Source organism: Colias philodice, chromosome 7 (genome assembly GCF_061535455.1).
Source record: "Colias philodice isolate Cphi_HAF_F1 chromosome 7, ilColPhil1 Martin Lab GWU primary, whole genome shotgun sequence".
In the NCBI taxonomy this organism is placed as follows: domain Eukaryota; kingdom Metazoa; phylum Arthropoda; class Insecta; order Lepidoptera; family Pieridae; genus Colias; species Colias philodice.
In genome coordinates, this window is record NC_143092.1 from 6,902,343 (window position 1) to 6,913,251 (window position 10,909).

At 30.9% G+C, this 10,909-nt stretch overlaps 3 protein-coding genes across 4 annotated transcripts; 1 reads left to right on the top strand and 2 right to left on the bottom strand.

Moving 5' to 3' along the window:
* Positions 1 to 1,033: 1,033 nt before the first annotated feature.
* LOC149487138 (uncharacterized) lies at positions 1,034 to 4,486 on the top strand. Its single transcript, XM_089697375.1, has one exon. It carries the CDS (start codon positions 1,295 to 1,297, stop codon positions 2,732 to 2,734), a length of 1,440 nt encoding a protein of 479 aa, XP_089553501.1. The 5' UTR covers positions 1,034 to 1,294; the 3' UTR covers positions 2,735 to 4,486.
* A 144-nt stretch (positions 4,487 to 4,630) lies between these two features.
* On the bottom strand, positions 4,631 to 8,644 carry LOC149487139 (ribokinase-like). Of its 2 annotated transcripts, XM_089697378.1 has the most exons (7): positions 8,524 to 8,644; positions 8,221 to 8,417; positions 6,945 to 7,077; positions 6,580 to 6,864; positions 6,376 to 6,497; positions 6,134 to 6,284; positions 4,631 to 5,251 (listed from the first exon to the last, which is right to left on the bottom strand). In XM_089697378.1, the coding sequence occupies exons 2-7, from the start codon at positions 8,274 to 8,276 to the stop codon at positions 5,066 to 5,068; spliced, it is 933 nt and encodes a 310-aa protein (XP_089553504.1). In that variant the 5' UTR covers positions 8,277 to 8,417; positions 8,524 to 8,644; the 3' UTR covers positions 4,631 to 5,065. The 2 variants fall into 2 exon arrangements, with proteins under 2 accessions (XP_089553504.1, XP_089553503.1); XM_089697377.1 differs by lacking the exon at positions 8,524 to 8,644 and having other exon boundaries at positions 8,221 to 8,444.
* Positions 8,645 to 9,560: 916 nt separating this feature from the next.
* On the bottom strand, positions 9,561 to 10,480 carry mRpL17 (mitochondrial ribosomal protein L17). The gene is made up of 2 exons (XM_089697379.1): positions 10,177 to 10,480; positions 9,561 to 10,012 (listed from the first exon to the last, which is right to left on the bottom strand). The coding sequence occupies exons 1-2, from the start codon at positions 10,372 to 10,374 to the stop codon at positions 9,629 to 9,631; spliced, it is 582 nt and encodes a 193-aa protein (XP_089553505.1). The 5' UTR covers positions 10,375 to 10,480; the 3' UTR covers positions 9,561 to 9,628.
* Positions 10,481 to 10,909: the final 429 nt, after the last annotated feature.

The following is a 10,909-nucleotide window of genomic DNA, read 5'->3' on the forward strand; positions in this document are numbered from 1 at the left end:
CTATTCTAAATATCACAAAATTCTCCTTAGATTTTGAGATAGGTTTTTGATGCAATACCAAATATCCCTAGACTTTGCTGATGTGTGTTTAAAGAGATGAACACAGTACCTACTGTTAGACAAACAGTTTGCGTCATTATAGGAAAGTTCTATGAAAAACAAGTTTTTGCGTGGATTCGATGTTTAGAAGGGCAAGTATTTTGTAACAATTCGAGGTTTGAAAATCGCGCTTGGCTTTTTTGTTTGAATCACATAATCATAGCATCGGTATTAGATGGATTCTATCATAATGTCATCAAACACTCTGTGGTAGTGTGGTCTACGACTAAAAAATCGTTAACTGATTTGTATACAAAAAAGATTAATATCGGTTCGGGGAAATTGAAATAAAAGTGAATTTTGAAGTAAATTCCAAATATTTACTGCTCGGTCTCCAATGTATGTTTTATAATTGATTATAATCTTAATACTATGGACTTAGTTTTATAGCTTATTATTTTTTTGTCAAACCTGGGAACGTCAGCTCTGGGAAAGTGAGCCTCTCGGTCAACCTTCGAGTTTCTTCAATTTAATAATTATATTATGCTATTAAAGTTCTATGTTTTCGGTTTTATGAGCGTAAAGGGACACCCCATGCCATATTCTATTGAGACGATCAACCAATATGAAACATTATTTCAATGATTACGATATTATATCGATGGAAGTGGTCTCCGTTGAATTTAATAACTATTTAGTTTTTACAACATTGAATTGCTCCGAATTAGAAAAAAGACGAGTGTTCGAATCACGATTAATTTATTCCCTAAAAAATTCTCAATAATCTTTCCATATTATCGAAACATCAGCTCATATTTGTTTTATTTGCAAGGATGTAGTTCACACATGAGGCTTTAAATCGTATTAATAATTTAAATAGTTTATTTTAATTGATTAGCGAATTATTCATTTTTTAATTTTATCTAAAACTATTGTAATGTAGGACATCACAGTTTATCGATTTTTTATATTTAGGACATCACTAAGAGACGCCATTTTTCAGTGATTTGATAGTGACTGTTGTGTGTCGTTTGTGTAATTTTGTTAGAATTTTAATGTAAATTGAAATTTTCATTCGCATTTATGTATATTTCTCGAATGTAAAATAAAAAAGCTTTTACATATATCTATTCTTGAAAAGATAAATTGATCACTTGTGTAAATATCGCCTGCGCGGGAAATGTGGCTATCTACGTTCTGTATTCTTCATATCTAGGTTTTATAAAGTTTAAATTAACTTGGAAAAAGCATTAAAATGATTGCAACTAAAAAACGAGAATCTAAACGAGCTAAGAGTAAATTGGCGAAGAACCTGCAAATACTTTATAGAGAAGGAAAATGCCGTGACTGTTCGGTGGTGGTAACGCGTATGGATTTTGCCAAGATACTCGGTAAATTTACAAAAGTAAAAATTCAATATGAAAGTAATTCATCGCCAAAAACTCCGAAATCCCCAGAGGTTACTAATTCCAATGTGAATACTAGACTTAAGAGCAATGAGAATGGCATGGTTCTTATTCGTAGAAATGCATACAATCCTCATCCTGCTAAAGAACTGAAAAATGCTAAAAAGAACAAAAATAATGTCACAGAAACAAAGAAATTATTAATACCTAGTTCACCCAAAAGTAACATATTAAAAGAAAGCAATAATTGCAAAAAAACTAACACAGCAAAAAAAATTGTCTCAGAAAATAAAGCAATACACTCCGATCATAAGCAGTATGCAATCATATTTGTTAATCCTACAGTAAATAGAAATAACGAATGTAAAACTAAATTAACATTGGCTGACTTAATACCAAATATCAATAGACACATATTACCTTCTGATGAATGGTGTATAGAATATTTTCCTCAAAGTATAGAACCAAAAGATGAAAAAATGTATAATAGAATAGCTGCAGAATTAGAGGACCTAATGTACAATAAAATAAATGTTACCGAACCTTCAGAAGGCAAATGTGATGAGTTCCCTTCTATCATGGATATTCTCAATGATAATGCTGCAGAAGCTTGTACAGACACGAAAGAACAAACAAATATAGCAGAATTTAAACCAAATTTAGAATCCAGTGACGTAGAAGCAATGCTTTTAGGAAAACCTGATGAAAAAGATCTAAAAGCCATACCAATGGATGTGGACAGTTCAGATGTTAATAAGTTAATAGAAGATGTCGTTCAATTGGTCCCTAATTCAGAAGTTGATAAGAGCCTGACTAGTGACGAAGTAGAGAATCCACACAGTCCATCAATACTTGATGAAACTTTACAAAAAGGTATTGAAGAGCATTTACCAATACCTCAACCAGAAGAACAAGACATTACCACAAAAGAAAACGATAACACTATCAAAACAGACTCATCAAATAACAATGATATTAATCAAGTAGATATGAAATTAGAAGAAAAAACATGTGAAGGTAATGATGTAAGCGAAACTAAAGATAAACGACTACCAGTAAATTATGATGAGGTTACTGAAGTACGATTCAAAAAAATTGTAGATGGAAAATGTCCAAAGTTAGTGACATGTCTAAAAAGTTTGTGTTATAATATTAATTTAGAGGAAAAGTCTGTCGAACTTTTAGGTGCTCCAAAATATATAACTAGCATAGATGATATTCAGGTATTATTGCAGATTGTTAATGAGAGTACACTGAAGAGTTTGCATGTATTACATACAAATGTATAAATAAAACATTAAGTTTGTATTTGGACAGATATAATATATATAAATATAAAAATAATGCTTTCACATATAATTTCTGATACAATGGAGATGGTTAATGTCGAAAAATATAACTATTGTTATAATTTTATCTTTTACCATATTTGATTGTTTGTGACAGTTAGTGTTGCCATGAATTTTAAAAAATTCCTTAGGGAATCTAAAGGATATGTTTGGTGTAGAAAATCAAATTTATCAATGACTAGTTGGAACTGTAAAAAGTAACCTGTGTGCTAAAAAACATACATCATTTTTACAAACTTTAATTTGATTGAATAAGTGCATATATTCGGATATGTGTAAAAATATTATCACATATTATAAAAGACCACATATGCCATATAACATCTTAAGTTTTATATAGCTGGAATATTACTATAGAAATTTTTTAAATAAACAATTCAGTAAATTATAGCTGAAAGCATTATCTGTTACAAAAAAATTGTAACAATACCTTGAGCTCGACCTTTGTTATACCAAATATCATTGGTAAAAAATGTTAAATTTTTTAATTAGCATGAGTTAATTATGATGTATGTAATATAATTTAATAGACTTAATCTTACCCAAACAAGAAAAAGGAGTGCATTTTTATTTATGTAAGATAATTTAAATAACTACAATTTATAAAGAGACAGAAATAAAATAAATGATAATAAAGATATTTGTTATTTTGTTTGCATAAATACTGTAATTTGACTCAAAGTTTTATTTTAATTTTGAAATTTTGGCAAAAAAAAAGTTTATTTCTATCTAGCAACACTAAAAATTCAGAAACTTCAATAACAGTTAAGTACATGTAGTAGTAAAAATAAAATATAATCCCAAAAAGATATACGTTTTTATCTTAATTTTGTGACAAGTGTCATAAATTAAAAACACTACAAAAATTAAACTTATTTAATATTGTTATTAATGCACAAATGTATAATATTTTTTTATTCAACTATATGACTTGTTATTAAATATTGTAATTACAAATCAACATTATATTCAATACTTAATCAAATTTAAGGGCACTTAATAACATAATTTTTGCGACGGTAGTTAAGGTATGTACACACAGTTTCATTTTTATAGCTCCTAGCGACGGATTTGAGAACTATACTATGCGGCACGTTACTGTGGCGCTATGTTAAATGTGGAGGGGAATTACTTCTGCGCAGGTTCGGATCAGGGCTAAAGAAATTTGCGGCTGTAAACAAAGCCGTATTTTAATTTACAGTGATTCCATATTTTTTCACTTTTTGTCAATTGCCAGATATAATATTGTTTTTCAATTTCTGTGTCTCCATTGCATTGATAGTAAATATTAAAAAAGAGACCTTACAAATTGTTAGATAGTTTTGTGTTTACTGTAATCATCAAAATTTTACACGCTAATAAACCAAACAATCGCATTTTGGATCAAATACATCAATAATTTAGAGGGATTTAAATGTATCGTGATAATCAAAACGTTGATAGATAAACTTAGGTATTAATCGAAAATGATGTTGCGATCGCGATAAAGATATCGATCTAAATTCTAATTTTATTGACTATGTAAAGAAAAACTTAGGGTAGGTGCGAGTAATTATAAATTTCTTTTTTTTATATAGTAATTTTATAATGATAAGTCAAAGTAGGTGTCGTAATGTCACAGCTCACAGTAGAAGTAGAGACGTCTCATGAAAGTTGATGGGCGGCTATATTTATATATATATATATATATTTTTTTTTTTTTTTTTTTTTCATAGATTTTTGAAGTGAAACTCCTTCAGGTGCGTTGAGAGTAAAATTTGTAAGGTCGTCATTGCAATATCGATACGTCATGGAGTAAGGCGACGATGTTGGTATCTTCGAATCTTGCCAAAGGAGTTTCACTTCTGACACGTGTGCTCGGCACATACGCTCTTTCTATATTTGTTTCAATTAGAACATACTTCAGTCCACACATACATATTCTTGTTTATTACCCATTTAATATTCTTGTTTATTAATATTGCAGACTATTAATATATTAATATTATAGACTAGTTACAGTAATACTTACCTAGTGTCAGTTGGTTTAACACCTATAGTACTGAGCATATTATATAAATCCGTAGAATACTGGAGAGCTGACTCTCTTAGGCTTACATAAGTTGTTTGCACATTTCGTAGGTTATGTTTAATCATAGGTTAATTTCTTGTAATAGATCGTTTAAGGTTTTCAAAAGTAAATAAACGTTAAGAGAAAATTTGAGTTTTATTTCAATTAATTCCCATTTTTTAAATATAAATATTATGAAGTTTTTAACATAATTTTACGCCTTATAGAACGATGTAATTGTAGTTTTCATGAAAGGTATATTTGTTGGGAAAACTTGTCTGTGTGCCTTCTATAGTAACAGATTTACTGGCAACATCACACGCAGCACCAATTATTTGATGTATGGGGCGATCCTTTTGTGTTACAAGAAAAGTTGCTAATGCTCCAACAAAAGCATCGCCAGCACCCTGTAAATTAAAAAAATGTACAGGATTGTAAAAGTATTATGTTGTAGTACCTACATATGATATGAAATATGGATCCACGTGAAACTTTTACGACCTGTGATTACGACCAAAAATATACACGACGCGACGAAAATAATAAAAAACATTAAGGTAGTCGCAAGTCGATATATGATAATATTTAACGTTTTGTGGAACGAAGTTACATATCGCGCGTTGCGAAAGGGGGCTAGACGGAATTAAGACCAAAAGTTGTAACGACACTTTTTGCTATAGTTGTAACTTGTAACCCATGCGGCGTGCGCGATTTTCTCTTTCTCTCTCTCTCTCTTATAGAAAGCCAGCCAGTAACTTCGTTCCTTAATTACTTAATAATTCAAGATCGTTTTACATATTAAATCTCATGCCATCGACGTTAATTCAGAAGCAAGATATAAGTAATAAGTATATATTCTACGAGGAAGTCTAATAATTCTATTTATTGAAATAATTAGATAGGTGCTTTATGTTAATTATAATTCAGTTCTTTATTATTCAACAAAAATTATCCTTTTTGTTGGACTATTTATATAAGTATTTAATTTTTTCAAGTTTGTAGTTACTAAATGCGATTACACCTTCTACTGTCTACACTACCTAGCTATGCTTCTAAATTAAGTCAGTCAGAAACAATCCTGACCTGTGAATTTAGGATGTTATCTTGATAAATGCATTCACACCAGTCATTAAATTTAGTCGTCTCACTATTTGAAGTTATTAGGAATTAATAAATATACCACATAAAATTATTTAAATCATATTATCACGTCGCCCGTGTTCCAGTAATACATTAGTGATTATGTTAATACTTAATATCATTAAAAAGCATATTATTTAAAACCATACCGTAGTGTCAACAGGTTTTACTTTTTCACATGGAATATGAATACATTGATTATCATCACTGCTGGAATATGCGGCTCCTTTGTCGCCCAAAGTAATAATTGCAAGTTTACACCCTGTATCTAATAATTCCTTCAGGGCTAATTTGATATTTCTGTAAAAATCAATATTTTATAATATACGAATAATAATAACATACCTTAGGATACAACAGAATAAAAGCCAGTATTTAGGTAGGTACTTACGATAAATTTACTTCGAAACCTATTAACTGAGAAGCTTCAGGCTCATTTACACACAACACTGTACATAACTTTAAAAGACTTTTAATATCCGTTCTCATTGGCGCTGCATTTAAAAGCTTGATCTGTAAAAAAAGACGAGTTAAGGGTAACGCTGTTTTAGAGTAAATTTTAATAATTAGTGAAATATAAAAAGAAAAAACTTACACCATTACACAGCTTAAAGGCTTGGTAAGTGGTATCGTCAGGCGTTTCTAATTGACTAATTAAAACATCAGCATTTTTTATTAACTCTTGAGCATCTTGTATGTCTGAGTTATTAAGGTGATTATTAGCACCAGGCACAATAACAATTTGATTTTCCCCATTAGATGCAACAGATATTTGAGCAATTCCAGTCGTAATATCTCTTGTGGTCTGTGTGTGAGTGACATCAATACCGAAGCTTTTGAGATTTTCTATATACTTAACACCCCAGTCATCATCCCCCACCTACAATAGTTTTATTGCATAGTGATAATATGATAGAGGAAATAATATTTTTTTTTTATCTCAATAGAATTTTTACTTACTCTGCATATCATATAAGTTTTGCCCCCTAATTTAGCGGCTGCAACACATTGATTAGCTCCTTTACCTCCAAAACTTGTTGTAAATTTTGTACCATGAAGTGTTTCTCCAGGGTTAGGTAGTCTTGGAGCATAACTATGTAATATAAAAAATATTTTAGATATGTAAATTAGAAGACTTTAAATATGTATTTAATACTTATGTATTACGTATCTTAGATGGGTAGGTACCCAATTATTATTCATTTAGTATTTATAAATATGTACTTTAAATAATTAATATTTTATCACATATGAATCAGGTAAGTAAATAAAAAAAATGTGTGCGTGTACTAGTGTACACACGTAAGAAGTGAAACTTCTTTATGACCTTATTTTTCAAAAAATAATTTACTATAAGCAACTTTACAGAAATACGTCGAATCACGCGTGGTAGGGATAAGAAAAAGACGTGGCGCGTTACGGAAAAATGTCCCGCGTAACGAAAAAAAATGTTGTGTGGTTTTATGAAACCACGGTAAAAGTGAAACTGTTCGAACGTTTCCGAACATTGCTTTATACCTACTCGGTAGCCGACCGTCACGCGACATGCGCTACACAGACCAAAAGGTTTGTGACGATGTAATAAAAGTTTCACTTTAAAAATGTTACACTAAATTTTTTTCCAACCCCGATAAAGAAGGTTCACTTCAAAAAAAAACAACTTGAGAGGTGTCAAGGGACTCGGATGGAACGAAGTTAATAATAGTAGGTGACTTGTATTCTATGAGAGAGAGAGAGAGAGAGACAGACAGAGGACTACGGGCACGCCACACGGCTTACAACAGGCAAAAAGTATTGTTTAAACTTTATATCTTAATTTTTTTCGTCTATCGCCCTTTCGTTAATTAACTTCGTTCCAATTATATTACAATTTATAACATCTCTAAGATATATATTTAAAATATTGAATTGTAGAGTGTGTTCCCGTCCTAATGTTGCGAACGTAAAAAATTGAAATTGCAATCATTTGGATTTTGGAATGGTGATTGCTGATGAGTAATTGTATTCTATGTTGCTGATTGGTGACATGATTCATGACACTCATGAATATTTTTTTTTGTAATGTAAATTGTAATTGAAATAGAAAGTGCAACCAGCATCACATGTACTGTAATGATATTCTAATTCTAAATAAAATATAATTATAATAAGTAGGTAACCTTAGTAGGTAACGTTTAAAAAAATATACTTAAATTCATACATATTTGGGGTTAAGAGCAAATTTCAGTATACATACGTAGTGAAATCGACGCAGCAGGATCCAACAACCACAATTTTTGGTAGACTTGACATGCTTGTATTGTATATTACTTTGACGACTAAAATATTTAATGAAACGTTTAGAATAGTTCAAGCAAGATGACACTTTATAGTTTGTATTCCTGTATAATGGATCCAGTATAAATTATTATTACAAACGCGATGTTATGTAAACTGCAAATAACACAATCTGCGATAAGTAACTAGATAACCTACAACACGAGTTTGCTTATTGCTATTGTTTAATAATTGCTATTCAGAATTAATATCGTCTACTTACTTATAAAATAACTGTTCGTGATTTTAGATTAAAATGAAAATGACACAATTAGACAGACTTCGGCGAGCGACATTAATTTTTTACTTTACTATTTCATGAGCTATTTTTATTTCAAAGGACTGATCATAATTAATTTAATTATAACTTTATAAAGTCAGACTTGTATTATTACCATCACTAAGATAATAGTGTAAAACTATTATCCTAGTGTAATAACAATACTAGTATAATAGTTAAGTGTAAGTAATAATACTATAATAGTTGTATTCTTTAATCTTTAAAAATTAGATCTATGCAACCGATTTTGATGCACTTTTTTCAAATGGATAGTGATAAGTACTCCAGGAAGTTTCGTAAGTGGGGGAAGTAACATGCAGTAAGCTAGTACCTTTAGGTATTATATGGGATTTATTATCCTTATTAAAATGCATTTTGAGACCAATAAAGAAAGTAAAACTTCTGCATACATATTTCTCATACTTATTAATAAATAATAATATACACAGGAGAAAGGTTTGATGGTTTTTTTTATGATGATTTAACTGAAATACTACTCAACTGATTTAAGATATGTATCTTGTATATATTACCCATCTAACCTACTTACTCTGAGTTCAACTCTGGTGAAGCCAGTACTATTGTTTAGTTACTATGATTGTGACATATACCTAATATTATAGTATGATAGGGTGATATTATTTACCATTAATTATTTTTACTATGTATATTATTCACCATCACCATAATTTTAATAAAATAATGTAAGAATTGTAAAGATATACATTTATAATTATATGAAATAAAGTGTACATCATTTTTTTGTTCACCTTTCCCTTATAATAATTTATAATAACCATGGAATACTCTACTATGTGCTTAAACGCAAATATTACATTGCATGAATAATATGTAAAAATATTTTTATTTTAATAAACTAAAAATTGTTCTCAGCCAAATACCTATTGAATAATAAGCAATATAATATTGTTTATAACATAGTTTTTCTTCAGAATTTTATTTAAATAAAAAACAAGTAATAATCTATGCAATACACTATATTCTATTACTTAAATAATAAAGATTAATCATCAAATATTGTATTAGCTTAATCTGTAGTTTTATTTTCTTGTGGCTGGTTTTCTTCAGATTTAGAAATTTTCTCTGCCATTTCAGCATACTTTGCTTGTCTGTAATCATACTTGGCTGCATCTAGAAGTACATTTTGAAGTAATTGTCTATTGTTGGTTTGTTTATTTTGTAATGATGGAAAAGGATTCCCTCGTAATTCTAAGACAGCTTTGTCTGTATTTCGTCCATACGCAGGACTTGGTGCTTTTAACATCCTAGTATAAGCAGAGTTACTATTTTCAAAACGAGGAACTAGAACTTTGAATAGTTTATGAACTAATTCTTTTTCAAGTAGCCAGTAGTTAGCCATTTCCATTGTAGACTTATGACAATCCCCATGATTGATTGCTTCTGCAATTAACTGTAAATAGAATAATTATGTGTAAAATATATATTTATACTTATATTTATTATCATACATTATATGTATGATAAAAAAATGAATTTTACTGTAACATTAGAATAGTTATAAAATATATTAACTCTGGTACTGGTAATAAGATAGTATATAAGTAATAAGTGTACCCGTTCAGCGTACTGGCGCACTTCATCAGCTCTATTATAATTAAGCTCAATTCTCTCATATTTAAACAATCCAGTTACAGTTTTACGAAGTTTATTTATTCTTCCCTCGGGACCCTGTGGATCACTCAGCCGGCGATGTTTAGGAGGTATCTTGATTCGTAACTTAGAAACTAATTTAGTAACATCAGCCTGGTTCATCTTTGATTTTTCACCTTGTATAATTGTAATAAAAATAGTCCAATTTTCCCAAACTTGCGTTCATTAAAAATTTAAGGTTATTTTTACTGACATTGACAGCATATTGATATTATGTTAGGCGTCCATTACAGGCGGATCGGGCCGGGCCGCATCGCAACGGGCCGTCTCTAATGGACGCGCTGTTTGCTCCTGCGTCCACCTGTACGGGGCGCGGCGGATCGCCTAGGCGGATTTTATCTAACAGACGCTCGCCGCTCACATCCGCCTGCCTGCGTCCACTAGGCGGATCGGGCCGGGCCGGGCCGCAGCGCACCGCCGGCAGAAATCCGCCTGCGAAGCGATATCCGCCAATGCGTTGCGGCCCGCCCCGGCCCGATCCGTCGCTAATGGACGATGTTTCATACAAAACATAGGCCGGCGTATTTTTGCGTTGCGATGCGGCCCGGCCCGATCCGCCTAGTGGACGCCAGCCATTAGATTGTCCGTTGTCGTCTGTCGAGTGTCAACTGTCAGGAGTTGAAGATTTTTTTTTAAT

Bases quoted from the DNA above. Each gene is read 5' to 3' on its own strand.
- LOC149487138 (XM_089697375.1), top strand. From the start codon at position 1,295: ATGATTGCAACTAAAAAACGAGAATCTAAACGAGCTAAGAGTAAATTG.
- LOC149487139 (XM_089697378.1), bottom strand. From the start codon at position 8,276: ATGTCAAGTCTACCAAAAATTGTGGTTGTTGGATCCTGCTGCGTCGAT. The intron at 7,078-8,220 runs GTATGTATACTG...TATATTACATAG, and splicing joins TGCTGCGTCGATTTCACTAC to TTATGCTCCAAGACTACCTA. The intron at 6,285-6,375 runs GTAAGTACCTAC...TGATTTTTACAG, and splicing joins GGTTTCGAAGTAAATTTATC to AAATATCAAATTAGCCCTGA.
- mRpL17 (XM_089697379.1), bottom strand. From the start codon at position 10,374: ATGAACCAGGCTGATGTTACTAAATTAGTTTCTAAGTTACGAATCAAG. The intron at 10,013-10,176 runs GTACACTTATTA...TTCTATTTACAG, and splicing joins TGCGCCAGTACGCTGAACGG to TTAATTGCAGAAGCAATCAA.